Genomic DNA, 26161 nt, shown 5'->3' on the forward strand with positions numbered 1-26161 from the left:
TTGGGGAGTTCATCTGGGCGCTTCCTGGAACAGTCCTGTTGTCACGATTCCTTAACTCCGAAGGATGGGATCGTATTTGAGCTTGAGAGACTGCATGTGCGTTCTGGTCCACATTCCAGTGCTGTTGTTCCTGGAACAAGATGTAAGGGGAGGGGTAGAGGAAGGGCAGGAAGAAGAACAAAGAAAACTGTTCTTTCTGCTGTCCTGGTTTACTTGGGATTGGACAGTGTGGACAGGCACGAGGTCACCAGACTGTGATCTCAGAATTAACCAAGCCCTCCAGAAAGCTTCTCAGTGGAATCAAAGCAGTCCTTTCCAGTGAAGCCTCAATTTTAGTGCTCCTGATTAGGAATAGAGGAGCGGCCATACTTCCACCTCATCCTCCTTCCCTCTGAGTGGTGGGAATGGGCTCCTAGAGGATTGCACTCCTGTTGGCCAGACCCCAAGCTCCTTCAGAGCTGCACAGAGCGTCTCAGACCTCAATGTAGACTACACACATCTTCCCGTGAGTCTGAACTGGAGGGCGTGGTGAAGATTTGGTTGCAGGAGGAAGATGAGAAAGAGAGAGAATGAGCATGCATGTGTGTGCATTGAGGTGTAGAGGGGGCTGTTGTGGTACTTACCTCCATGCCTCACCAGAATCTTCTGAAACACTTCCTTCTATGGGCCAGGTTCTTCTGTGTAGGAGAGAAGAGAGTAAAAGATCAGGATACCATCCTTACGCCTCCCGTGTCAGTCTGTTTTCCTAACTCAACCACTGCAGATCATGGAGGAATGAATGAAGGCATTTAGTATAGGATTTGGAGCTTACATGAACACTGGGGCTGGGAGACTGAAGACCTGGAAGTTTGTAGCCAGAGAATCAGACAAAATAGTCCCCACTGACTCTAGCCTGAGGCACTGGAGCAGAAGCTGGGGTTCATGGAAAAGTCCAAGAAACCCCCACGTCTGGGTTTGCAGCCTCAATCGAGGAGCTTGTGGACTGTTTGCAAAGTTTTCCTGTCTCATTATTACCATCTCCTGAATATCGTGGATTTTGCTTCACTCTCACCTTCTAAGTCTCTTGTTGGCGCAGTAACCTGGAAGCATGTGGGGAAAGGGATTCTGAGAATTGTAGTTCTCCCTTAGGGGGAAGTGGTGGTGGCGTCAAGAGACATTCCAGCCCACCACTTCCCAGGTGAAGAGGTAAAATGCAGCATGATGGCTAAGGCAAGGGCCTGCAGAAGAATGTAAAGGAGGGAGGAAGAGCAGGGGATTCAGAGCAGGTTGTATGGAGGAAGTGATATTTAAGCTTTAGATAGGAAAGGATAAGAAGTTGTTTGGGAAAAGGATTTCCAAGGTGTTGGGTAGGGAAGCATTTCAGAGCTGGGCATGGATCAGCTTGGTCGGGGCACGGCAGAGGAGAGGTTTGGAGGAATGGGAGTGGGTGTGTGGGAAGGCAGGCAGGCCTCAGGTCATGAAAGGCCATAGGTGGCAGGGCCAGGAGCACAAACATTTTGTCAGTAGGGAGCCACAGACGGCTCTACTGTGGTAGTGGAAAGGTCATTTTGGTGGCAGGAGGAGAGAGTATCTGCAATGCCATTTGTGAAGAAGCCTTTGGAACAGCCCCAGTGAGAGACTAATAAGGGCCTGAAAGAAGGCAGTGGAACTGAGCGTGGTTGACAGAAGCCAGGGCCTGACCAATGCAGTCTAGGAGTGGAGGAGAGAAGTTGAAGACCTCGTGCAGCATGAGTTCCATCAAATTCGTATGCCAACAAGAGAAAATCCTGGTAGAATTCCCAGTGCAGACAGTATTTCGCGTTTCCTCCTGATTTATCTCATACCTTATATATTAAAACCTTGTTCTCTAGTGGCTTAAAGCTCATGTCTTAGAAACTTTCACTGATCACGCCAGACCCGTAGCCACCCCTTCCCACGTCCCTGCAAATCTTAAGGGCCACTTAATTGGACATCAAGCCATTTAGGGTTAACTGATTCCATCCCACCCATGGGCGTTTGGTAGAAATAAAAATTTGTTGGGCTAAAATGAAGAAGACGCTTACTTGTTGCAGTTACACTTCTCTGAGCATCCTTTTCCCCATAAGCCAAATGAGATGGTTAGACTGGGTTATCTCAAATGATCTAATTGGCTATTTTCTTTTTGGGACTTCCCAGCCAGACCCTAAATTTGTAAGTGGTATATTAAGCCAGGTATGCCTCCTTGCACATTCTGGTCTAGTAGTTGCTCAGTAAATTTGTTGTTGTTTTTTAAAAACTCTGAGCTGTTATGACAGTTTTTAGACCTGCATGTGGACTTGGGAAATGATTAATTCTAACTTCTTAAGGCACCAACAACAAATTAGGCAGTTCATTTTCTCCTTCTGAAGGAAACCCACTTTTCCTTTTTAGTATTTATCAGTTAGGCATCCTAAAATGCTGTTAATATCTAGTGTCAGTACAGATTGAACATCCCTAATCTAAAAATCCAAAATGTGAAATGCTCCAAAATCTGATACTTTCTGAGTGCCCATGTGATGTTCAAAGGAAATGCTCATTGGAGCATTTCAGGGTTTGGATTTTCATATTAGGGATGCTCATTTTAGATCCTTTCTCCCCCTGCCATATTAGGGATGCCGTAAATATAATGCAAATATTCCAAAATCTGAAAAAAAAAAAAAAAAAACAAAATTCAAAAATCCTAAACACCTAAGCATTTCATATAAGGGATACTCAACCTGTATACGTAAATTTAGTGCAGCCATTGTGTTCTCTGTTAGTGTGTTCAAGTGGAATCTCGCACGTACATTCACTTTATTTTTAGACAGAGTGCTCCCATCCTCTCGTTGGTGTAGGGCAGTTGCCTAGAGAGTGGCTCACTATTTACCCATTGGTCCTGTTTTCTGAACTCTTTTAGGTTGCCTTCTTATCCACAGTGGGCACACCATTTTCTGGTGGCTGACACTCTAGACTGGTGCTTCTTCACCATGGCCGCATGTTAGAAATATCTTGGGAGCTTCTAAATAGTATTGAAGTTCTAGCTCCACTTCAGACTTGTGAAATCAGAGCTCCTGGGGGGCAGGATCCAGGTAGGGATATTTTTATAAGCTTCCGAGATGGTTCTGATATGCATCTCAGATACACCACAATTCTAGGGCATTTCCTAATCCTAGTCCTTTTCTCCCGTCTTCCCTGCGCTGTTCTGCCACTTGCTAGCTACCCCAACAGTGCCTGCCTTAAAACTCATACACAAGCCCGGTGGTCCAAGCTAAGAAGGCATCAGGGAGTGTTTATGGGAAGGAGTTCCAACGGCACCCTCTTGAGCTGGCCATTGATAACTGACCTCCTTGTGCTTTCCCAGATGGAACTACTGTTTTAAGAGACTTTGTTTTATTTGGTTTGCCAGTGTGCTAGTCAGGATGACGGAAAAACTTGCAATGATGATTGTTACTCTATTTTCAGTGAATTTTGAGCAGGAGGCAGTTGGTGACATGTAAGGTGGGCATAGGACAGAATCAAAAGACAAAATACAGTGAAAGTTGCATCAAGGCAGAGCTGAGCACAAGCAGGGCCATCTGTGAAAGCCCATCACCTAACCGTTTAGCAATGTTTCACTCTTCTTACTTTTTGAAAAGTCGTGTTGGCTGGGCTTGGTAGCTCATGCCTGTAATCCTGGCACTTTGGGAGGCTGAGGTGGGTGAGTTGCATGAGTCCAGGAGTTAGAGACCAGCCTGGGCAACATGGTGAAACCCCGTTTCTACTAAAAATACAAAAATTAGCCTGGCGTGGTGGTGTGCATCTGTGCTCCTAGACACTTAGGGGGCTGAGGCGGGAGGATCGCCTGAGCCTGGGAAGTTGAGGCTGTAGTGAGTCCAAGATTGCGCCACTCTCACTCCAGCCTCCTGGGTGACAAAGTGAGACCCTGTCTCCAAAAAAAAAAAAAGAGAGAAAAAAAAGTCATGTTTATAATTAGTGCCTGCCCTAGGCTTCCCAACCACGTGGGTTAGGTGGATGAAGTCATGTGTATTTCTGCTTTATTGATAAGGAAGAGCAGCTCTAGGGAGCTCAGGAGTGACCTGTGGCCACTGTATTGGCTTGGGGTAGAGCCAGACCAGACAGACATCGGGATTCTGCATTTCCTCACAAATGCTTTCTCGTCTGTATCCTCTTTCCCAAAACTTTTCTTTATTTTCCCTCCTTCCCTTCCCCTTCTGTCCTTGCCTCCCTCCTTTTCAGCTGCCTCAGGACTGGTGGGGAGGGGGTGGGGTTGTTGAGAGAAAACTGTAAGTTTCTGTTTTTAAAGTTCAGAGTGTTAGGTTCCATAAATGCCAGGCATGAGAGCATTCTGGAGACGCCCTCAGAGAAAAAAAGAAATCACATCTGTTTTTGTCTGCCTTTATTCTTCATTCAACAGCAGGTTTTTTTGATTCCAAGGAGAAGGATGTCTGCCCTGTATTTCTGTTTCATGGTGAAAGCTCAGAAGAAGTGGTCAAAGGAGACCTTTGTCCCAGCCGTGATCACCCTTGGCTCTTTGGTGGTGGTGTAAGGCTGTAGTAGCCGAGTCTTTAGCTCCCGCTTGAAGTCTGTGGGGGCAAGGAACTCAGAACCCAGCCCAGCCAGATGTTCTGGCCCTTGTTCTCTGCCCCTTGCTAGCCCCTGCCTGGCTTGGTCCATTATCTGCTCTGTGCTTTACAGGAAGGAGGAGACAGTTACTGTCTATCCTGCAGACGTGGTGCTCTTTGAAGGGATCCTGGCCTTCTACTCCCAGGAGGTACGAGACCTGTTCCAGATGAAGCTTTTTGTGGATACAGATGCGGACACCCGGCTCTCTCGCAGAGGTGCGTTCTAAAAGCCCCAGGTGGCCCTGTTGGTGGCCACCTCAAGGGCAGAGGACCTGGGAGCCTCTGACAGGACCCCACCCCCCTGAGTCTGAAGCCCATGCCTTCTCTGAGGCAGCTGTGTGTCGCATGGTCCAGCGGCTGCGTCAGTCCAGCCCCAGGATATCCTGCTGCCCAGACACTTGGTGACATTTGAGAAGGGATTAGTCACTTACTGTTTGGGATAACGAAAGACTTGTGAGGTCAGAGACTAAGTAAGACGTTGATGTCTGGTTTTGCTGGGAAAAGTTTGATTAAATGCTTAGTTCCTTGCAGTTTGTTCACAAGACATCAAAATGAAGATGCTCTGATTTGCGGAACTAACTGTAGGGCCCCTGAGGACAGGATCCCCTGTGACTAAAGCGCTGGGCAGCTCATCCTGTTAGCCTGCTTCTCTAGCCCTTTATTTTCCAGCAGGCTTTATGGAGGCATTACCACTCTTTCCAGTCAGCTCAGGAGGGAAGTCAGCTGTGCCCTCCACAGGCCGTGCTGAGGGTGGGCCTGTCCGTGCTAAGTCCGCCATGCCTGTGTGCTGAAGGTACAGCAGTGCCCCTTGGTAGAGGAGCCCAGCCTGTGAACTGAGCTCTATTGGGTATTAAGCAGAGAGTTTGCTTCCATCAGGAGAGATTGGGAGACTTCATGGACGAAGAGGGGTTGGGACTTGGATGTGGTGTAGCAGGGTGGCGATACAGGCAACCCATGAAGGTGCACAGCACAGATGTACAGACAGTGGCTTGTTCTGAGAATGGCAGGAACCTGGAATGTTCAGAGCGTTGTACGAAGAGACACAAGAAAGCAGGTTGGGGTCTGGTTTTAGAGACAGATCTCTAGTCTGGTTCTCAGTGGGTAAGGGAAAGCTATTATGAAGTTCTGAGCAAGGCAAGTAAAGTGGCCACTGTTCTGTGTTGGACCCTGGTGCTGACAGAGGAAGTGTAAGTGAAGCCTATAGCTGTAGCTGGAGCAACTCTTTGGAGACCGCTCTGCTGATCTAGACACGAGGCAGGGGTGTGGTCCTTAGGTGGGTGGGAGAGGGAGCAGAATTGAGATGAGAAGAGTATTAGCAGAGTTAGAGTTGACCAGGACCCAGCAAGGGCAGTGGGTGGGGGTGACTGAATAGAGGAATGAAAGGTGAGAAGGTTCGAGTCTCCGTTGTGTGAAAGAGGCAGGGAGACATGGGAAATGACGAGGTTAGCTCCTAGTCACAGGACACATTATTGACAGTTTCAGATTTTATAAGCTGTATCCCAGAGACCTCTGACTTCAAAGTCTGGGTACTTTTCTCTTTTCGGTTCATGAAACAGATCTGTAGTTTATCCCATTTAGCACTGTAATTGTAAGGACTATTAATGAGACCAGTATAACCTACAGAAACAAGTCCTGAGCTTTGCCCTTCTAAGTAGTAATAGATATGCACGCTGTTAAGTCAGTCGGAGCTACATTCTGCTCCCACATGGGGTGGGGACAGTTAGTTTTGTGTGATGGAAAAAGAATGGAATGGGAGGGGCCTTTTAGTTCTAGCAGAGCTCTTCCCAGCTAGCTTTGTGACTAGGCTCTTGCGCCACCTCGGCTTGGGTTTCTTTATGGATAATGCAGGGGAGACAGGCCTGCTTTTAGTGTCACGACTCTGGCTGGGTAAGAGTTGCATAGATAATTGAACCCTGAGCCTGACAGCCCCTCATGCTTCTACCCCAGGGCCTGGCTTGTCACCTTAATCCGCAAACTCAGGCCCTACTTTGGTTGATCTGCTCAGTGTCCATGTCAGCTTGTCAAATTAAAGAGGCAGCATGATACACAGGGACAAATAAATTTTGGAGTCAGGTGAGCTGGGCTGAGATCCTGGTTTTACCACTTACTAGATGTGTGACCTTGGGCAGATTGTGTTTTAACTTCTTTGTATCTCATTTTCTTATTAGAATGTGGTCTTATGGTTGGTACTTCTGCTGTAGTTGTGAAGATGAGAGGTAATGCAGGTAAAATGCCTGGTGGTGCATAAGTCGATAAATATCTATGTGACAGATCAGAAATCTGCTTCTGCCGAAGGGGTTGGTGCTGTTCATTTTCTGAATTTTCTGACAACACTGGTTAGGTCCTTCAAAGGGATCTGCTCAGGTATTGTCCTCAGCAGCTGGTGATGTCCAGGCTGATGCCATCACGAGTCCAGCAGTGGTGCTCAGTCTCAGGGATGCAGTGCTGCCGAGGGAAGCCCCACAGCAGGGAGTGCAAGAGCCAGCACAGGAGATTGGAACCAAGTTTTGAGCAGCAGCAATGACGCTGGAAACAAAGTGCATCCTAGTGTTTAATTCAAACAGATCATCACAGTGTGGGTTCAACAGAACATTTTCCCTTCCTTTCTTGCACAGGATTCTTGTGTGAAATGGGAGCAATTGCTACGGTGGTGCTGGCCCTCTCCTGGGGTTTCTTAGGGCCAGCTCTGCCTCTCCACCTTCTGAACAGGCTGCCTGGGCAGGGCTCTGCTTTCTCATTTCAGATCTGCTGACTTCACATGTCACCTACTGCCGAGTCACTTTCCTGATGGACTTATGGGACTTTTCTGCATGCTATTTCTACAAATTCATTCTCTCTCCACGTAGGACAAAAAATATGCTTGGCATGTGCTTTGTGGAGTGCGGGGGTGCTGGGGTAGGGAGGCTGGTTAGTCAGAAGCAGCTGTTGAGTGAGCTCGAACATTCCTAGAGACTTGAGTTAGCTCCATGATTTTACCCGTCTGTCACACCCTCCTGGGCATGTGACCTCCATATTCTGAGTTGACCCTCATGTGGGAGAAATCTGTATTTGAGTAAAGCAGCTCTAGAGACTACCTCCTTCCTGATGGAAACCCTTGACATTCTAGGGATTGGTTTCTAGCCTCGTTTGCCTTCATCTTCTCTCTCAGCCCTTAATACAGGGACAGGGATGAAGCGGGGCAGGGAGCTTTAGGACGGCTGACCCCTCATCTTCCTCATGCGTCATTCTCTGGTTCACATAGAATTAGGGCTGCACTGGCCCTAGGGGGATTCAGCCTGTTCATTTACTATAGAGTAGCACATTTCCTCATCAGATTTTTAAAGTGATTGACTTCACCATTGAGGAATTGTCTTTATTTTGGGTCCTTCTAAGTTTTGTTCTCGGTTTTTGGCTAACCAGAAAGAGCACGTCTGGGTTTGGAAGGGCTGACATGGAAACCCAGCAGGGAATGTGGGCAGACTTGTAGCTTCCTGCCCTGTACCCTGTCCTCCAAAAGGGCCTGTCCTGGCCCAGCAACCGTGCTGGGGTCAGAGCAGTGATGGAGGAGCTGGTTTTTGAGCCCCTGGGGTTTCCAGTTTGTGCCAAGACCTTGTTTTGACTCAGTCCTTGGCGCAGCCCTGTTTCCTGACTCTGCCTGGGGAGCAGGGCCTTTCAGTGCAGGGAGGTGGCTGGCCCTCTGTTGTTCTTGGCTCAGGGAGGCCCAGTCTGCCTGAGGTGATCGTTCTATCGGAGGTTCTTGGGGAGCAGAGGTGGGCAAGGCCTTCTGATGTTGCGTGTTTCCAGTGTCTGGGCAACATTCTGACCCATTCCCTATTTGCTTTTCCAGCATAAAAGTTGCAGTGAGACTCTTCCTTGTCTTCCTTCTTCTCCCTCCTCACGTTTGTTGTCCCATGTGCTTGTGTCCTGCTCTCCCTTACTGTGTGGCACCCCGCCCTTCCAGCTGCCCCGCAGGACTCCTTTTTCTCTTTGCTCACCCTGCTCAGCTGGGTCTGACCTGCTTACCTGAATTCGAGGTTCCCGCCCTCCCATGGCGTTGAGCAGTTCTGTCAGGGAGGCACTACCCTCCCAGCGTGCCCTCAGTTTCTGTTGTGGTCGTAATAATCATAGAACACATGCTTTTTGAACGTGTGCTAAGGCGCCAGCTACGGGTGCTGAAGAATTTTATGCACATCTCTGTATTCCTGAATAGTAATATTTATATTTGTTTATTAAATTAATATTTATGAGGAAGGTACCATTATTGTTCCTGTTTTATAGTTAGGGAACTTAAGATTCACAGAGGTTAAAGTCACTTGTCTTAAGGTCACAGAGGTAGGAGTTATTGGGGTCAGGATTCAGGTCCGGGGCAGTTTCCCCCCCCAGAGCCCGTAGAGGTAGAACAGAAAGCAACTTCTGGGCTGTAGAAGCTTCACTGTGATTTCCCTCCTCTTCCTACTTTCTGCACGACCAGCTTCCTCTCGCCAATGACAAAACAGCTGAAGCCACCAGGTCTGTAGAAGGAAGGGGGCTGAAGGCCCAGGCTGAGGGCAGTAGGAGGACTACGTGACAGGGTGTGGACATGCACTGTGTGTGTGTGTGCACGTGTGTGTGTGTGCACGTGTGTGTGCGCGTGTGTGCTGGGAGAAGGACAAAGCTTTCTCCAGTGCTAAAGCCTTCAGCAATTGTCTGAAAAGCATGTGTTGCGAAACAATCCCAGCATCAGGCATTTGCAGGGTTTTAAGTAAAAGCTGCCCAAGCACGGGTGTGTTTGTTTTTTCCTAGCTGTGATACCTTTTTGATCTGGTTTCCTTTTTTCTTTGGGCTTTATCTGGAGACGTGTGAAGAATTGGAGGCCGCGCTGGCTGTGTGTTTTGGCAGTGCTACTCTGGTTAGCCACGTGTGCCGGAGCTCTGAGGACTTCTGGGGGGTGTGCCACGTGGCAGCTCCTCAGGGCTCTTTCTTGGCGAGTCTCCCAGCAGATCTGCCAGAGCAGCAGGTCGGCAGCGGGAGCCCAGGTCCAGCGTTGCAGGGGTGGGGAAAACCATTTCCTGGCTGGAGAAGGCTGCTGCTGGGCTGGGTGGGCAAGTCCTGACACATTAGCAACCAATCAACTGTTTTATTACCAGGTCTCCCATGGAGAAAACACTTCGTAAATTGAGGAGCTGTTACAAAAGTCAAATGGCAGCATCATTAGTGCCCGGCTTTCTGGAAATGTGGATTTCCTGGCAGTTTTCTAGCCTTCTCATCTTGTAAACTTCCTGTCAGCCTGGATGATAGCCATGACAGCCTCCCCGTTCCCTGTCCTCTGTGCATGCATCTGTGCATGTGTGTATAAAGACACAACTATTTAGACACATGGCTTTCAGAAGTTCTGTCACAGCTATACCCCATGTTCGTTTACAGTGAGTTTCACCCCACACTTGAGTCTGTTCACTGAGAAATGGTTGGGAGAGAGCTGAAGAGCCACTTCAAATGATTGTAGATGGATGCGGTAACTTTTTGGGGTAAAAGATTTAGCAGCTCAGATGATAAGATTAAATTAAGATAACATTTAAAATGACATCTGCAAAGGGAGGCAGTTTTAATTAAGAGAATCTCCTTCCAAACTCCCCACTCATGGGGAAACTAAGGCTCATGTGCAGCGGCAGAACCAGGGTGATCAGTCTTCTTTCTCTTTATTGACAGAAGACTATTTAATAAAGAGTGTATGGGCTGCCTGTAATTCCAGCACTTTGGGAGGCCGAGGCAGAAGGATCACTTGAGCCCAAGAATTCAAGAATAGCCTGGGCAACAAAGCAAGACGCTGTGTCTACAGGAAAAAAAAAAAGGGCTCACACCTGTAATTCCCAGCACTTTGGGAGGCTGAGGCAGGCGGATCATGAGGTCAGGAGATCGAGGTCATCCTGGCTAACACAGTGAAACCCCGTGTCTACTAAAAATGTAAAAAATCAGTCAGGTGTGCTGGCAGGTGCCTGTAGTCCCAGCTACTCAGGAGGCTGAGGCAGAAGAATTGCTTGAACCTGGGAGGCAGAGGTTGCAGTGAGCCGAGATTGAGCCACTGCACTCCAGCCTGGGCGACAGAGTGATGAGACTCTGTCTCAAAAACAAACAACAACAACAAAAAAAACCATTAGTCCATTGAGGTGATGTGTGCCTGCAGTCCCAGCTACTTGGGAGGTTGAGGTGGGAGGATCGCTTGCTAGAGCCCAGGAGGTTGAGGCTGTAGTGAGCTATGACTCCGCTGCACTCCAGCCTGTGTGACAGAGCGAGACACCTTGTCTTAAAAGAAAAAACATTTTTAAAGAAAAAAAAAAAAGAATGGTAAAAGCCCCTGGATAAAACTGACCAAGGGGAAGAAGGTAGAAGACAGAAGATGGTGAGTTTGTTGTCAGTTTGGGCTTCATCAGCGCCAGCCCACCATTCTCTAGACCATGGTTTTCTTATCTTTCACTGAGTGATTTTTTTTTTTTTTTCTTTTTTTTTTGTGGCAAACCTCTGTGTTTGAGGTAGGTGGAAATGGTTAACCATGGCTGGGTCCTCTGCCTGGCCTGGGCTCCATGCTGCAGAGGGAGCATGGGTGGGAGCTGGGAGCAGTGAGCTGAGCAGCGGGTCGCTGGACTTCTGAACACAGGTAAGTGCATGCAGGGAGGCAGCGTGTAACCCAGTCCTCCGTGGGCCCAGATTGCTTCCTGTTAACAGTGAGCTCTCCAGGGCTGCCCTGCCTTTTTTTTTTTTTTTTTTTTTTTTAAATTCACACTGATATTTTGTTTGGATCAAATGTTGCTTAAAACAAGAAGGCTGTTGGCCTCCATGGACAACCTTTTGTTTGAAAGAGCATTGTTATCGTTGCCACGTTTGACCATTGTAAGATGTCAGAATGTAACTTGTCTTTTTCGAAGCCGCTGCTGATCTGCTCTTGGTCAAGCCTCTCAGGATTCCAGCTTGAGAATCATCTAGAGTAATTGTGGAGCCTGTGGGAGCTAGGTCCACCCCATGAAGGGCGGGTGTGCGCTGGCTCCTACACCGTTTTTTGATTCTTATTCTCCCTTCTCTTACAGTATTAAGGGACATCAGCGAGAGAGGCAGGGATCTTGAACAGATTTTATCTCAGTACATTACATTCGTCAAGCCTGCCTTTGAGGAATTCTGCTTGCCAGTGAGTTGTGTTCTTGGTTTGTTTTTGTTGCATGTAGAATTTAAAATTTGATGATACAAATGAAGGTATGCAAGTTGGTGGAGCTCCCCTGCCTGAATCTCACTCCTCTCTCTCAGTGATCCTCTGTCCCAAAGTCCTAAGAGAGGGCAGCCCTTGGCCCTTGTGTCCTCTGTGTTCTCCAGGAGCCCTGTCCTGCTGTTCTTTCTTTGGGTAGCCCTGTAGGGTCCTGCCAGTCCTTAGGCAGGTTATTTAATTCCCAGCTAGTTCTAGACTTCTTGCTTGGTGGGATCATGAGGTGAGACTCTTTACTGAGGGTGTATCATATCCAAGGAGAGTCCTCAGCCATTTGGATCTCTGAAGGGCCTGCAGTAGGTGAAGTATGGATGCACTGGGTCCTGTGCCCCGAGGTGTTCCCCTCTGAGCCTCTCCCGCCATCACTGGTGAGCCCTGCTTTGAGCTTGTCTTTAGCTCGCGTTGGGGACTGTCATGCCTTACTGGAATAAGCTTCCTTCCCTTCACCCTTGCACACGCACCAGTCCTTCCCGTGGCAGCTAGGAATTCTCTAGTGAGGTGGCTTTCAGAGAAGGAAGAACGGAGGGAGTTGGTCCTCAGCCCAGGAAAGACAGGAAGGGCCATGTTGAGGGAAGGCTACCAGAGAAAAGAGGTGTGGTGTGGTGGGGCTGCAGAAGGAGAAGTTTTTAACTCAGGAGAATCCTCCTGAGTCACTGAGTCTTCTCCAGCTTGGCCAAACCATGGTCTGGCTCCTTAATTATTTGTAGTTAAGCTCTGAGACGAGGAGGAAGGGTAGGAAGAGGTTGGGACTTAACCTGGTCTTGGTTGAGATATACTGGGAAGGCTGGAATCTCTGAAGACAATGAGAATAGATTTAGAGTAAGATTGGGTATTGGAATTTCCCTATTTATTCTAATAATAAACTTCATTCTTTTTCTTCTGGGAAAATATGATCCTCAAACTTTGTTTCTTCAAGGATGTTAGTAGCTTTTACAATAACCCATACTTGACTTTGGTTTTAGATGCAGGACAGGTGGACTTTTTGAGCCAACTGAGAAACGTTGATGCCCTGTCCATTATCCCGGAGACTACTGGGTTACAAGAGTAGGTTACTGGGAAGAAATCAGAGGAGGCTAAGGAGCTATGAACTTCTTTCCGCCCATTTATCTGTCTGAGGACCTCTCCTGTTATTTTTGACTTAATAAGAACACAAGATGAATTTATTATTGGAAATCAGTTATAGTTAACTGTCAGTTTTCTGCTGTTTAACTTAGTTGTAACAAAGCTAAAAATTCTGCATAGATATTTTCCAGGTTATTTTTGCTTGCTCCCACTGTCCAGCCACTCTTTGCTCAGGGAAGATCAGCTCATTCCCGTGTAAGCCAGGAACTTGGACCTGATAAATGTCTGCTCAGTTTGACTTGGGTTTGGGGCTGACACCGTTGCCTTTCAGCAGTCCTAGTGTGGAAGCTGCACAGAGTAAGAAGCCCACACGCTTGAGGTGTGGTTTATGTGGTCTTATGTTAGACTTAGTGTATATACCAGGATGCAGTTATTTGTAGAATGGTCTACAAGATCTCAGTAAATTTGGAACAACGAAAAAGAAATATGCCTCTTTGTGGCCTTTCTTTTTTTTTTTTGAGACGGAGTCTCGCTCTGTCGCCCAGGCTGGAGTGCGGTGGCCAGATCTCAGCTCACTGCAAGCCCCGCCTCCCGGGTTTAGGCCATTCTCCTGCCTCAGCCTCCCGAGTAGCTGGGACTACAGGCGCCCGCCACCTCGCCCGGCTTGTTTTTTGTATTTTTTAGTAGAGACGGGGTTTCACTGTGTTAGCCAGGATGGTCTCGATCTCCTGACCTCATGATCCGCCCGTCTCGGCCTCCCAAAGTGCTGGGATTACAGGCTTGAGCCACCGTGCCTGGCCTATAGATAGTATTTTATTTAAATATGTGACAACAATTTGAGATAAAACTGATGTTTCCCCTCTTTATAGGCCGAGTGATAGCGACTTTCACATGTTCAGGAGAAAAGGAAGTAAATTTGGCTGTTCAAAATGCAAAAGCTGCTTTTAAAATATGGAGTCAAAAATCTGGCTTGAGCCACCGCGCCCGGCCTGTGGCCTTTCTTTTTTAAAAAATTTGGGTAATAACAGAACCTATGAACTGGTCATCATTGAAGAATACTTTTTCTGGTTTTACCCTGTGCTAGGAGTGAACATTGTCATGTTTTAGACTATGCGTAAAAGTCTGAGGTGAACCAGTCCCCTGGAAAGTTTGGATTTTTCTAGTTCATATTTGTCCTAGTGGAATAGAGGCAATTAAGTGTTTGGCTTCAAAGACCATGTTCTCTGCGTAGGTCGTAAGCTGAAACAGTGTTAAGCGTTAGAAATGAGAACTTGGTTGGGAGCAGTGGCTCATGCCTGTAATCCTGAGACTTCAGGAGGCCCAGGTGGGTGGATCTCTTGAGCCCAGGAGTTTGAGACCAGCCTGGGCAACATGGTAATACCGCCTCTCTATAAAAAATAACAAAAAGTAGCTGAGTGTGGTGACGGGTACCTGTAGTCCCAGCTACTCAGAGGCTGAGGTGGGACGATCTACCCAACGCAGGAGGTCAAGGCTGCAGTGAGCTGTGATGATGCCACTGCCCTCCAGCCTGGGTGACAGAGTGAGACACTGTCTTAAAAAAATAAAAAAAGAGTGAGAGAGAACTTGAATAAAAGCTAAATTTTTGTAATGTAGATAAAGTGGATAAAAATCCATGGTAGATAATTATAAATTGAATTTTGAATTGGTTTTGGATTAACCACTCAGTCTAGACCATTTTTCCCTCGCTGATACATAAAAGTCTTCAGTCCTTCGTTCTCATTTTCCTCATTCCCTGCTTATCTTCTTTCATTCACAATTCAGCTAAACAAGGCAATTCCTTAGATTTCCCCAAATTTCTATTAATAGATGCATTCACTGTGAAGTTGTAAACAATATTATATTTGAAGCCTTAAAAGCTACCCCTCTCGGCTCGCTAGTATGAAGGCTGCCCTTTCCCCGTGTTCCCTTGGAGAGGGGCTTGCGCCAGTTGTCTCTGAACTGTGTTAATGCATTTTAACTGTCTTTCTCCACAGACAAAGAAGTATGCTGATGTGATCATCCCTAGAGGTGCAGATAATCTAGGTAAGTCCCGGCGGAGTGTCATCCTGGAGTATAACGTCTGCCCTTTGTCAGTCATAATTTGGGCAGGACGTGGTGACCATACAGGGCTCTGCAGACCTGGCTGCCCTGCTTGTCTGTGATTGTGTCAGCAGAACCTTTCCACCTACATGTCTGGCCTCGGGAACAGATTGCTGGGTGTAGGCACCCACGTGTTATGGTGACAGACATGCACTTGTGCTTCTCTGGCAGAAATGGAGGGCTGTAGATTACGTTTTACTATCACTTCCCAATGATGACACTTGGATACTTTGCTTCTGAGGCCACCTTTTAGCAAAAGTAGATTCCCTCGATCTAATTTAGAGTGACCTGCCATCACGGTAGCTCTTTCTAAAGGGAGCTCATTGCTACTGTTATTGTACTTATTTTTCATTTTATTTTATTTTACTTTAGAGACAAGGTCTTGCTCTGTCACCCAGACTGAAGTGCAGTAGCACAGTCACAGCTCATTTGCAGCCTCCAGCTCCTGAGCTCAAGTGATTCTCCTGCCACAGCCTCCCAGTAGCTGGGACTACAGGCGTGCACCACCATGCTCTAATTTAAAAAAAATGTTTTTGTAGAGATGGTTTCATTATGTTGCCTAAGCTGGTCTAAAACTCCTACCTCAAGCAGCCGTCCCACCTCAGTCTCCCAAAGTGTTAGGATTACAGGCATGAGCCATAGCACCTGGCTTATTTTTTTATTTTTTTGTTTTATTTTTTTGGCTTGTCTAGGAAGTATGAATGTCTCTGGACTAGGCATAGTGTGGCAGAGTTGATCTGTAAGATGGGACCTGGTTTCTTCATTCTCTTTAGAATTTATTTAATTTTCCCTTCATTTAAAAAGATTATTTATTGAGCTGTTTGGAGTAAGTTATAGCAGTAAATATTTAACCCTGTATTTTTTAAGGACAAAGGCATTCTTTTTCATCACCACAATGCAGTCATTAAATCCAAGACACTTACCATTGATACGACCTCTTTTAACCTGGAGATGTTCCCTATCTTTTGTTTTTTTTAAGACATTTTTGAAACATAACAGGCCCATTGTTTGGTAGAATGGTCCTCAATTTGTGTTTTGTCTTTTGCTTTCTTATGATTGGATTCATGAGCTTATGTAATCTGAAGGAATTGTCCCCGGAGAGAGATGGCGTGGTCCTCTTTGTTTATCACATCAGAGAGCATTTGATGTGTATTCCATTTTTGGTGATGTTAGATTGACCTCTTGGTTGAGGTATATAATTTATTTCTAATGCTAAGAAAAGATAGCTTTCTCTGTTATGTGGTTTGGAGGGACAGAGGGCCTTCCATCGGGATGCTCTGTCTTAGGATGGAAAACTGGAAGGTTTCCTGGTAGAAGGGTCTCATAGCTAATAGATGTGGCAGAACCATGGCTGGTTAGCACGTCTGCAGAATTTGGCCCAAGTGCTTCATCCAGTGGTGACTGATCATCTCCTGATAAGATACCCATTCATTAAGGGCTTACTCTGTGCTAAGCATTGTCTGTCTTAGCCCTCCTGCAAAGGAGAGGGATCATATTAGTCCAGGCAGAGCCACTGGAAAGTTGGATGACTTGCCTGCAAGTGGCAGAGCCACTTCCCTGGAAGTCTTTCAGCTGTGGTTCCTGCGTGCCCTTTCCCCAGACAGACTGCCATACTCACCCCTGCACCCGTGCTTGCACCCATAACGCTCTGCTGGTCTCTGCCCCACAGTGGCCATCAACCTCATCGTGCAGCACATCCAGGACATCCTGAATGGAGGGCCCTCCAAACGGCAGACCAATGGCTGTCTCAACGGCTACACCCCTTCACGCAAGAGGCAGGCATCGGAGTCCAGCAGCAGGCCGCATTGACCCGTCTCCATCGGACCCCAGCCCCTATCTCCAAGAGACAGAGGAGGGGTCAGGAGGCATTGCTCATCTGTACATACTGTTTCCTATGACATTACTGTATTTAAGAAAACACCATGGAGATGAAATGCCTTTGATTTTTTTTTTTTTTTCTTTTTGTACTTTGGAACGACAAAATGAAACGGAACTTGACCCTGAGCTTAAATAACAAAACTGTGCCAACTACTACTGGTGATGCCTAATTATGAATCCAACGTGTAACCAGTTATAAATACATATATATATAAAAGGATCTATTTTTGTGTAAATGTACAAATACTGTAAAGCTGTTTGCCATAAGTATTTTGCAGGAGGGTCTGTACTTGAGTCTTTTAGGACTGGAGCTGGAATTTCACCAAGGGGAAATTGCCTGTTGTGTCCCAGGGCAGGGAGGCTCGGGCATCTGTGAGAGACGGGGAGGGTGGCTAAAGTCCCATTGCTCTTGAGTGCCCCCGTGGAACTCGATGGGAATGGGGTTGGAAAACCTTGATTGCCTCCTCTGTCACATACCACTCTTGGAGCTGGAGCTTAGCGATATGTCAATGAGAGATATTCTTGTCTTTTTTCTTTTTTTTTTTTTTTTTTTTTGAGTTGAAATTAGGTAAAACCTCAACTCAAAAATCAAACTCAGGGAAGAGGCCCACTGAGGAGAACAAGTCTTCTGCACTTTCTTTCTGCCCTGCTCCCACCCTCTCGCCTCTGGCTGCTTGGATAGCTTGGTGACTCCTTCCTCACCCTCCTGCTTCTCCGTCTCTCCAAGAAGCCAGAGCTGCCTCTTTCCTTCCCTGGAAGAGATTTTATGGGATCGCTTCCTGGTAGAAGATGGGAAGGAGAGGGCAGAACTGTGCCTGCTGTCATATCTGAAGAATCACTGGTTCTTTCTGCTTCCCAGGGACGTAACTGATCTGACTCCTTGGGCTTTTTCCTGTATTGTGGAATATAGAGTGCCCCATTGCAGGCTGGGCGTGGGTGAGGGCTTCGGTAACTGACGCCGGCAGCAGCACCTCACGAGCTGGCAGGGGAGCTCTGTCCATGGAAGGGTAGTAGTTTCTGTTTCCTGGAGGTTTGCAGTGAGATGAGGAGAGTAACTTTGGTCAGGGATTCTCGCTAGCAGCATCATGGCCAGGATGATTTACTTATTTGCAATACCACCTAGTGGATATGGCAGCTGCAGAGCATAAAAGGGGCTCAGAAAAGCAGTTTTTAAGAAGTATTTAAAAGGGGAGTATTTAAATCATAGGTACCTAAGTTGGAGTCTGAGGTTGAAATATTTGGGGTGAAGATTTCTAGCTTTCCTGAGAGCTGCTGCTTGGTGGCAGTGTTTTCTCTGGAAGTACAGATTCCTGACATTCTGGGTGGAGGGGAGCCCAAGTGAGCCTGAAGGAGGTCTGATTATAGAGTCCCGAGCCTCAGTTTCTGACCACAGAAGAGCCAGAGATTTTCATTTCATTGTTGACCACCCTAGTGCTTGGTGGACTGTGCCGTTAGCTCTCCCACTGTGGCTGCCATTGCCAGAAACATTTTGGAGAACCTTCTCTCTACATTGCTCTCAGAGCCTCTGCGAGCCATTCAGGTAAATCAGTCTCCGTTACTACCTGGTCACACCAAATTTTCCCCTCAGACTCAGCACCATCCAGCCTGATTCCCCTTCTCTGGGTTCAGTTTGACTCTAAATCTGTTTTGCTATTTTAGAAGAGTCAAACCTAGTCCCCAACAGAGCTTGCCACCCGGAGACTTTCAGGAGACCATGCAGGCTCTGAAAGGAGCTCCCAGTCACAGCAGCCACCTACTTGGAGCAAGGGAAGGCTCCTAAGATGCCTCCTTTGAAAGCCAGTGCTCACCAGGATGGCTGAGTTCTGGAGTGTGTGTTGAGGATCAATCATTATTATCCTTGTAGTCATGGCTTGATCAGTTCTGAGATGAAGCAGGGAATGCAGGCCTGGGTTAGCACCCTGAGGACACAGGGCCCCTGGCCTTGGCGGCACTGGGCCGTGCTCAGGTGAAGCCCACCCCTGTCTGGGAGAGCCTTGGTCTTTCAGTGGGCAGCACGCTCAACTTTACTTGAAGCTCCCAGGTGCCAAACCATTTAGTGCCTTGGCTGTTTATCCCACTGCCTTGGAAGATGGACTCGTCTCATCTCTGAGCCTTTACCTAGCTGCTTCCTCATCTACCTGTGGTGTTGGGACCAAGTTTCCAGTATCTCTGAGTAGGCCATTCCTAGCTTGGAAACAGCTATAAGGGCTGCCCTGCCCCTTGTCACATGATCACCAATTCTTGGTGGCTTGGCTGGGGACACAGAACAGTGTCTGCTGGGGTCTGTGACACACCATGTCTGGAACAAGGAAGGGGTGGAAGGCTCTAGCCCTCTGTGGCAGCCCAGCATTTAGCCAACTCTGTATCTGAACTTGAGCTTTCTGTGGAACAAACAATGGTCTTAGTTTTTTAAGAGCCTCTGGGTCTCTGATTCCATGGAGAGTTAGGAGTAGAATTACTAGACCAGAAACCATGACATTTGCCATCTAGGTACTCTTTGCTGTTCAGGGTGGAGGCACAGATGAGCAGAGTAGGGTGATGTGGGTTGTATGTGCATGCAAGTCCCCTGGCTCCAGAGCCATCCAGTGGTGCTCGGTTCTCTCTTCCTGCCCAGGTATTGTGTGTGGACCAAGTGTTTAGGAAACAAGCCCAGAAGCATTATGTCACGGGAAGGCCTGGCCTCACACTCCTTCACACTAATGAGCCGTCTACTGACCCAAGTTTCTTATTCTCGGGCAGCCTGGGACCACTATGAGCAGAGAGATGGGAGTCTATGTAAGAAGGATGCAAGTGTCCTTTGATTTGGAGCGGACAGAGCAGGTCCTTGCAAAGGCAGTGGGTTAAACAACAGGATGTCTGTGCGACAGGCCGGGGAGGAGGGCAGAGACAGGGTCTCTAGTTCACCTTGCCGCAGAACTAGCCTAATCGTCCCTGCTTCTGGTCTTGGCCACTTGGCAGTCATGGGGAAGTTGACTCCCCGCCTCACTTGGGCTTGGAGCTGGATACTTGTGGGCACGCCCAGGGTGGGTTGCCAGCATTTCATTAGGCTGCTGGGTCGGGCCGGAGGCTTGTGTATACCTCGGAGCAGTCGGGCAGCAGGAGGGCCGGAAGCCTGGTTGGTTTGTATATGATCTCTCTTGCTGCTCTCGTGCATTTTCCTTGATTTAGCAACCTTGACCTGCACTGGCCCCCATGGCTGTTGGAGGGAAGTAGCCTCTTGCAGAGAAATACTTTCCTCTGCCCTGGAATCTCCTATGTGCCTGTTAAAGATTCCAGGGCCAAGAACTGGGCAGGCTGAGGAGCAGCTAGGTAGGTGGGTTATGGAGTTCAGGACTGCTTCTGGAAGGGACCGCCTGTACTTCTGTGCCACCGTTGCCCTTTACACTTTGCTCAGGGTGGGGTGGGGGAAGCATTCAAACAAAACAAGGAAGGGAACTGTCTGGCAAAGGCATAAGTGGATGCATCCAGAGCTCAGTCCGCTTTCATCTTTTGTCTCTGGACGTTCTTCTGCCCTCCTCATACTGGGACTGGCATTCCAGGTCAGCTTGACTATGGTCTTAGAGGCAGGGAGAGCCTACCCAGTCCTGCCTCAGGAGCAGGGTGAGTAGCTAAATACAGACTTAGGCTTTTTTTTCCCCCCTTTTAAGATGCTTGCTCCTCTCCCTTTTCTTTTTACCACCCTACCTTTATTGTTAGTGGTTACAAAGTGACCACATACTATGTACTTTGCTGTAAATAAAGACAGACAAAAAGGATCCGGCTCTCGCCTTCTGTGTGATGCTTGGCCCAGAGCAGCGACCGAATCCTGGCTGTGAAGCCCGAGTGGCTCCAGAGGGGCCATGCTGTGCATATGTGGTGTAGATGTCACTGGGCCTGCTGTCATGAAGCCTCATGATCCTGGGGTGTATGTGGGGCAGACCCCAGGCCTCACCTGGTCTCAGATACCAGTTCAGGTAGTGGACTTGCAGTTCTTATCAAGTGGGAAGCCCGGGCCAGGGTTTCTGGGAGCCTTTGGTTCTTAGGACATTCTGGCGCTGTGTTCCCCTGATGCCATCCAGTTTACCTGGCCTCTGCCCCATTGCCTTCCTTAGGCTGGTGACCCAGCCCCTTCCTTGCCCAAACAAACCCTTTTAAATAAAGTAAACTTTTTTGAGGGAGGTGGGTGGAAGATGAGGAAAGTTTACATTATAACAACAAAACAGTTGCATGTTGCCCACACGCTGTGAATGGATGTATATGTATGTTCATCCCTGTTTTTTAAAGACCTAGGCCACCCACCAAAAATAGAAAAATGATTGGCTTTTGTCAGGGTACGGTGGCTCATGCCTGTTATCCCAGCACTTTGAGAGGCCAGGGCAGGAGGACTGCTTGAGGCCAGGAGTTCGAGACTAGCCTGGGCAAGAGGGTGAAACCCCATCTCTACTAAAAAATTAGCTAGGTGTGGTGGTGCATGCCTGTTATCCTAGCTACTCGGGAGGCTGAAGCACGAAAATCACTTGAACTCAGGAGGCAGAAATTGCAGTAAGCCGAGATCGCACCTCTGCACACTAATGCAACAGAGAAAGATTGTCTCAAAAAAAAAAAAAAAGTGGGGGGGGGGAATGGCTTTTATGCTCTTTGTCACGCCCTATCCACTATTAATTGCCACCTTTCGTAGCTTCTCATTCATCTCTTCCACCACTGCCTGCCAGGCACCCAATGACTGTCACTGATGGGCAGAGCCGTTTTCTTTCTAGCCACTAGTTCCACTCTGACAGGTGCAACCCCATCTGTGAATTTAGCAGCTTTTTAACAGGATCTGTCCTCAGAAGGTGGCTATTTTAAGCAACACTCAGGTGCTCCTGCAAGAGCTAATGTAAGCATTGTCAACTTCTGGCAGGTGAAGATGTTGTGAGTCACAGTAAGTGGCTTGCCTGGTGTCACACAGGCAGTGGTCATGCAAATCGGTGCTTAGCTGTGGTTCAGTTTCCCTCTGCACTGCTCGCAGTCTCGCCTATCCCAAGCTGACCACCTCTGGATTTTGATGCGTTGCTTGGGATGCCACTTGGTTTTCACTGTGTGTTTCTGCACCTTTGTTGTAGTTGGAGGGGACCGTGGTGCAGGCCAGTAATGTCCCGGAGTCGATTTTTTAGTTTTGTCTCCCTACCCTTGTGACACAACATCCTCTGAGCCATCCATCCTTCAGCTCCACAGCTAGGAGGAGATGCCTGTTTGACTAGTGCTGCTTTAATCAGACCCTTAATTGGGGCAGATTAAAAGAAACCTGTTAGGACCTGCTGAAAGATTTTAAATAAGGGGTGGAGGAGACTTGAGATATGGGAAAGTGCTTTGAGAGGATGGAACCAGAGATGGAGTTCTGTTATTTGGTGCTGGGGGGGATGTTTAGATTTCTATTTTAAAGCAGACCGTAATCAGATCACTTTTTTTTTTTTAATGGGTTTAAAATTTTTATTTTTACAAATATACTGGAGAATCATGCAATGCTGCCAGCATTGGATACAATCCGGGACCACAAGTCTGCACACTCCCTTGCTACTGGTCCTGTAATGGCAGAACCTTTCATCTCGCATTTATTGTTCACTATGACCCCTGCATTATCTTCAAAATAAAGAAACACGCCATCTTTTCTACGGTATGACATTCGTTGTCGAATGACCACTGCTGGATGTACCTTTTTTTCTGAGCTCTGGTTTGCCTTTCTTGACTGTGGCCATCACCATGTCACCCACACCAGTAGCGGGAAGTCTGTTCAGCCGTCCCTTGATCCCCTTCACGGAGATGATATACAGGTTTTTGGCTCCTGTGTTGTCAGCACAATTGATCACAGCTCCTACCGGAAGACCCAAGGAAATCCGGAATTTCGCACCAGAGGACCCACCACATCCTCGCTTTGACATCTTGAATGCCGGAAAGAGGAAAAAAGGAATCAAATCACTTTCTAAACCCAGAATGAAGTAAAGCTACTTGAGAGATTTTGGATTTTGTGTGGGTGTGTGTGTTTGCATGTATATTTATACACACACACATACATATGCTTATAATTTTTTCATGAACTAAAATAACAAAATAGTAAAAAATTTGAGTTAGGACTAAACCCAAGATTTATATTCTCAATTAAATGAATGGTGGTGAGGGGCAGGAGAATATGAAGTTGTGCCTTATACATACTCCCTTTTCATACAGTCATATCCATGCTTAGCATTGCCTTTTCTTACTGAGGGTGTGTTTAGACTAGATCCAGTGGTGCCTATGACATGGTGCCTAGAATGAAAATGGTGCAGGGTTTAATGCAGTGCTCACTGAATTCTGACTGTTCTGGTCCAGGGAAAGCCACCATGGCCTCTGCCTAAATTGCTCACATGTGATGGTGGAATTCTATGCTGAAAAGCCCAGGAGTTTTTCACCCAAGATAATTGTAGTTGTGGATGTTCTCAAGATTTCTCTTTATAATGGCATATACTTTCTCTTCTGTTTCTGAAATTTCCAGCTTGCATTGTAATGTTCACATTCAACTTATCCAGCTCTCGTTACACTTTCATTTTATCCTTAAAACAGTCCTGCGAAATATATAAGGAATGTGGTCATGCTCCAGTTTTACTGAGAAGGAAACTTGATTTAAACCCAAAACAACTGCTGGGAAGTAGGACAAGCTGTATAGTCAGGTTGTGTGGTGTGTGCCTGCCATCTAATGGTGGGATTCAGATTGCAACAGGAAGGTTGTTTTGGGTTGCTGAACTTGGCATATGCTTGGCTATCATGGTTTGTAAGAGAGTTGTTGGAGTGTCCCTAGAAGTCTTCTTTTTTTTTTTTTTTCTGGAAAAAAAATTTTTTTTTAAGAGATGGGGCAGGTCTATGCTGTTCCCCAGGTGGGTCTTGAACTTCTGGGCTCAAGGGATGGATCTTCCTGCCTCAGCCTCCTAAGTAGTTGGGACTATAGGCATGCACCACGGCACCTGGCTTTTGGAAAATCTTAAAGTCTTCACTAGGGGAGATGGAAGCTGACCCCCTTAATTCTCTATTGCTACCATCTGTTGCAGTGGTTCCACAAGATGGCCATCGTAATCAGTGGGTGAGCTTGTTTAAAAACTTGAGTGGGATCCATTCCTGAGAATTCTAGGGAGGGAATCTTTTTTTTAGACAGGGTCTCACTCTTGCCCAGGCTGGAGTGCAGTGGCATGGTCATGGCTCATTGCAACCTCAGATTCCTGGTCTCAAGTGATCCTCCCACCTCAACCTCCTGAGTAGCTGTGACTGCAGGTGTGCACCACCATGCCCAACTATTTTTTTATTTTTGTAGAGATGGGGTTTCGCCATGTTGGGGAGGGAATCTTTTATAACAAACTGGACAGGTGAATCGGACAGACAGGCAGGGTTGGAAACTAGGGGCCTTGTGTATTTAACCATATAGACCATTAAAATCTGTGGTGTTCGTTGTGTTGGGGATCCCATTTCTCCCAGAAATGTCCTATGTGTTGCTTAAGGACCTCCCCTGCCTGCATGGAGACTGGAAAGAGGGTTTCGAGGCTGCCCCCAAGCCCATTCAAAGTCAGCACCGTTCTCTAAGGTTGTCAGACCCCAGGAGGCTCTGGGCTGGAATTTTCCTGGGAGTGTTCCTTAGGATGTCTGCTAGAGCTGGGGTGCTTTTACAAATTAGCGAGCCCAGTGGCCTTCAAACATGTTTTGGCTGTGGATCCCTTCAGGAAGTCTTACCTGAAGTTTCAATGTGGAAATTAGAGGAAAGCAAAGCTGTGTGGTTGAAACTGGCAAGGGGGGTCTGGAGCCTCCCCTTAGCCTCTCCCTTGAGCTTGGAAACCATTTAAACCCAGGCTTCTCATTTCACAGATGATGAAATAGACCCAGAAGCAAAGTGACTGGGTCAAGATCCCATCGTTGGGCTGTAGGTCTGCAGTGGATTGGATTAGGACAGAGTTGGCTTGGGAAAGAATACCTAAACTAGACTTCTCAGCAGCCACTGCTAGAGCCCTGCCCCTAGGCTAAACTCAGCTGTTGTAGAGAAGGTTTTAGTAAAACCAAAGTAGGATATTTTGATCAGACATCAAATGGGTTTTAGAGCTTAGCCTATCCCTGGAGCTCTGTGCCTCGCAGGCTGAGACGCACCCATTTCTAGGCCTTTTGCCATCCCGATGCCCACTTTGGGGTGAGGCCGTGATAGGGAAGTTGGGTTTGAGGATGGCGTAAGGAAGGATATCTGTTGCACATATTGTTTAGTAATTTTAAAGGGATCCTACAATTTAATGGTGTGTGTTTCACCATTTCTTCAAAATAGTGAAAGTCAAAAAGTCCTGGCATCAAAGCGAAAGGGTCTGATATTGTGTTCTCTGATTCTTCAGCCAAAGGGGCTGCCTGGGGGTCAGACAAGCTGAGGGACACTTGGCATCTTTAGCAGGACAGTCTACATCATACCTGGAATCCCTTTAGGCCCAGTGTCCACCTCTACTCAGGATGTTCCGGTACCCTGGCTGATGAAAATACCCCATCTTTGTCAGTTGGGGTTTATATACATACATTTTGTAGGGGAGCGCCATGAACCCCTCTAGCAGGCTACAGAAGGACCCCTTCTCCGAATGTTTTTACATACATGAAATAACACCCCACAAATATCAAAGGAAATAAATTGCAATGCGGTTACCAAAACATAAAGACAAATCTGGGATATAGTAAGATACGTGTTGCTTTATTCACACATCAAATAACGAGATCCAGCAGCAGGTCTAATATCTACCAAAATTGTGTGGTAGTGATGCACCTGAGTGATATTTTGCATTTCTGTAACAATAATGTGTTGTGAAAGTAACTGATTTCTGTGGCTGACAAACTAATACAGTCAATATTTCTATGATGCCTACAAATTGCCTTCATAATGGAAGGGCATGCTAAATTTCAGTTAGAGACTAGTGAAAAGATAGATGTCATTTTTCAAGTTCATGGATTACCTGAATTCTGCTCAGTGCTTTAGCCTCAGATTACGAACCCCTGTCCAGATCCAAATCATCCTGGTCACCTGGAGACTAAGGCAGACCAAAGGTTTTCCTCTTTACCCTGCGTGTGGAATGAGCTAAGCCTCAGTCAGTGGTGCTGGGCTTCTTGTGAGATAATTGTACTGGCTCTGGCCTGTAGAAACGAAATGAGCATCCCACATTTAAAACATTCTTGGAATCACATTTAAAAGAGTAAAAAACAGGACTGGGTGCAGTGGCTCATGCCTGTAATCAGTGCTTTGGGAGGCCAAGGTGGGAGGATGGTTTGAGGCCAGGAGTTTGAGACCAGTTTGGGCAACATAGTAAGACTCCTGGCA

The 26161-nt window shown here is 47.2% G+C and overlaps 1 protein-coding gene and 1 pseudogene across 2 annotated transcripts in view; one reads left to right on the forward strand and one right to left on the reverse strand.

The window, feature by feature from the left end:
* Positions 1 to 20600, forward strand: part of UCK2 (uridine-cytidine kinase 2) — an 86147-nt gene extending 65547 nt beyond the window's left edge. The window contains exons 4-7 of the mRNA XM_030936186.1: positions 4672 to 4814; positions 11636 to 11733; positions 14862 to 14910; positions 16637 to 20600. Coding sequence (XP_030792046.1) covers positions 4672 to 4814; positions 11636 to 11733; positions 14862 to 14910; positions 16637 to 16776 — 430 coding nt within the window. The 3' untranslated portion in view covers positions 16777 to 20600. The remainder of the gene's footprint in view (positions 1 to 4671; positions 4815 to 11635; positions 11734 to 14861; positions 14911 to 16636) is intronic.
* A 1673-nt stretch (positions 20601 to 22273) lies between these two features.
* LOC104670188 lies at positions 22274 to 22762 on the reverse strand (annotated as a pseudogene). Its single transcript, XR_749106.2, has one exon. The product of XR_749106.2 is annotated as a 60S ribosomal protein L23-like (transcript).
* Positions 22763 to 26161: the final 3399 nt, after the last annotated feature.

Source organism: Rhinopithecus roxellana, chromosome 8 (genome assembly GCF_007565055.1).
Source record: "Rhinopithecus roxellana isolate Shanxi Qingling chromosome 8, ASM756505v1, whole genome shotgun sequence".
NCBI lineage: Eukaryota > Metazoa > Chordata > Mammalia > Primates > Cercopithecidae > Rhinopithecus > Rhinopithecus roxellana.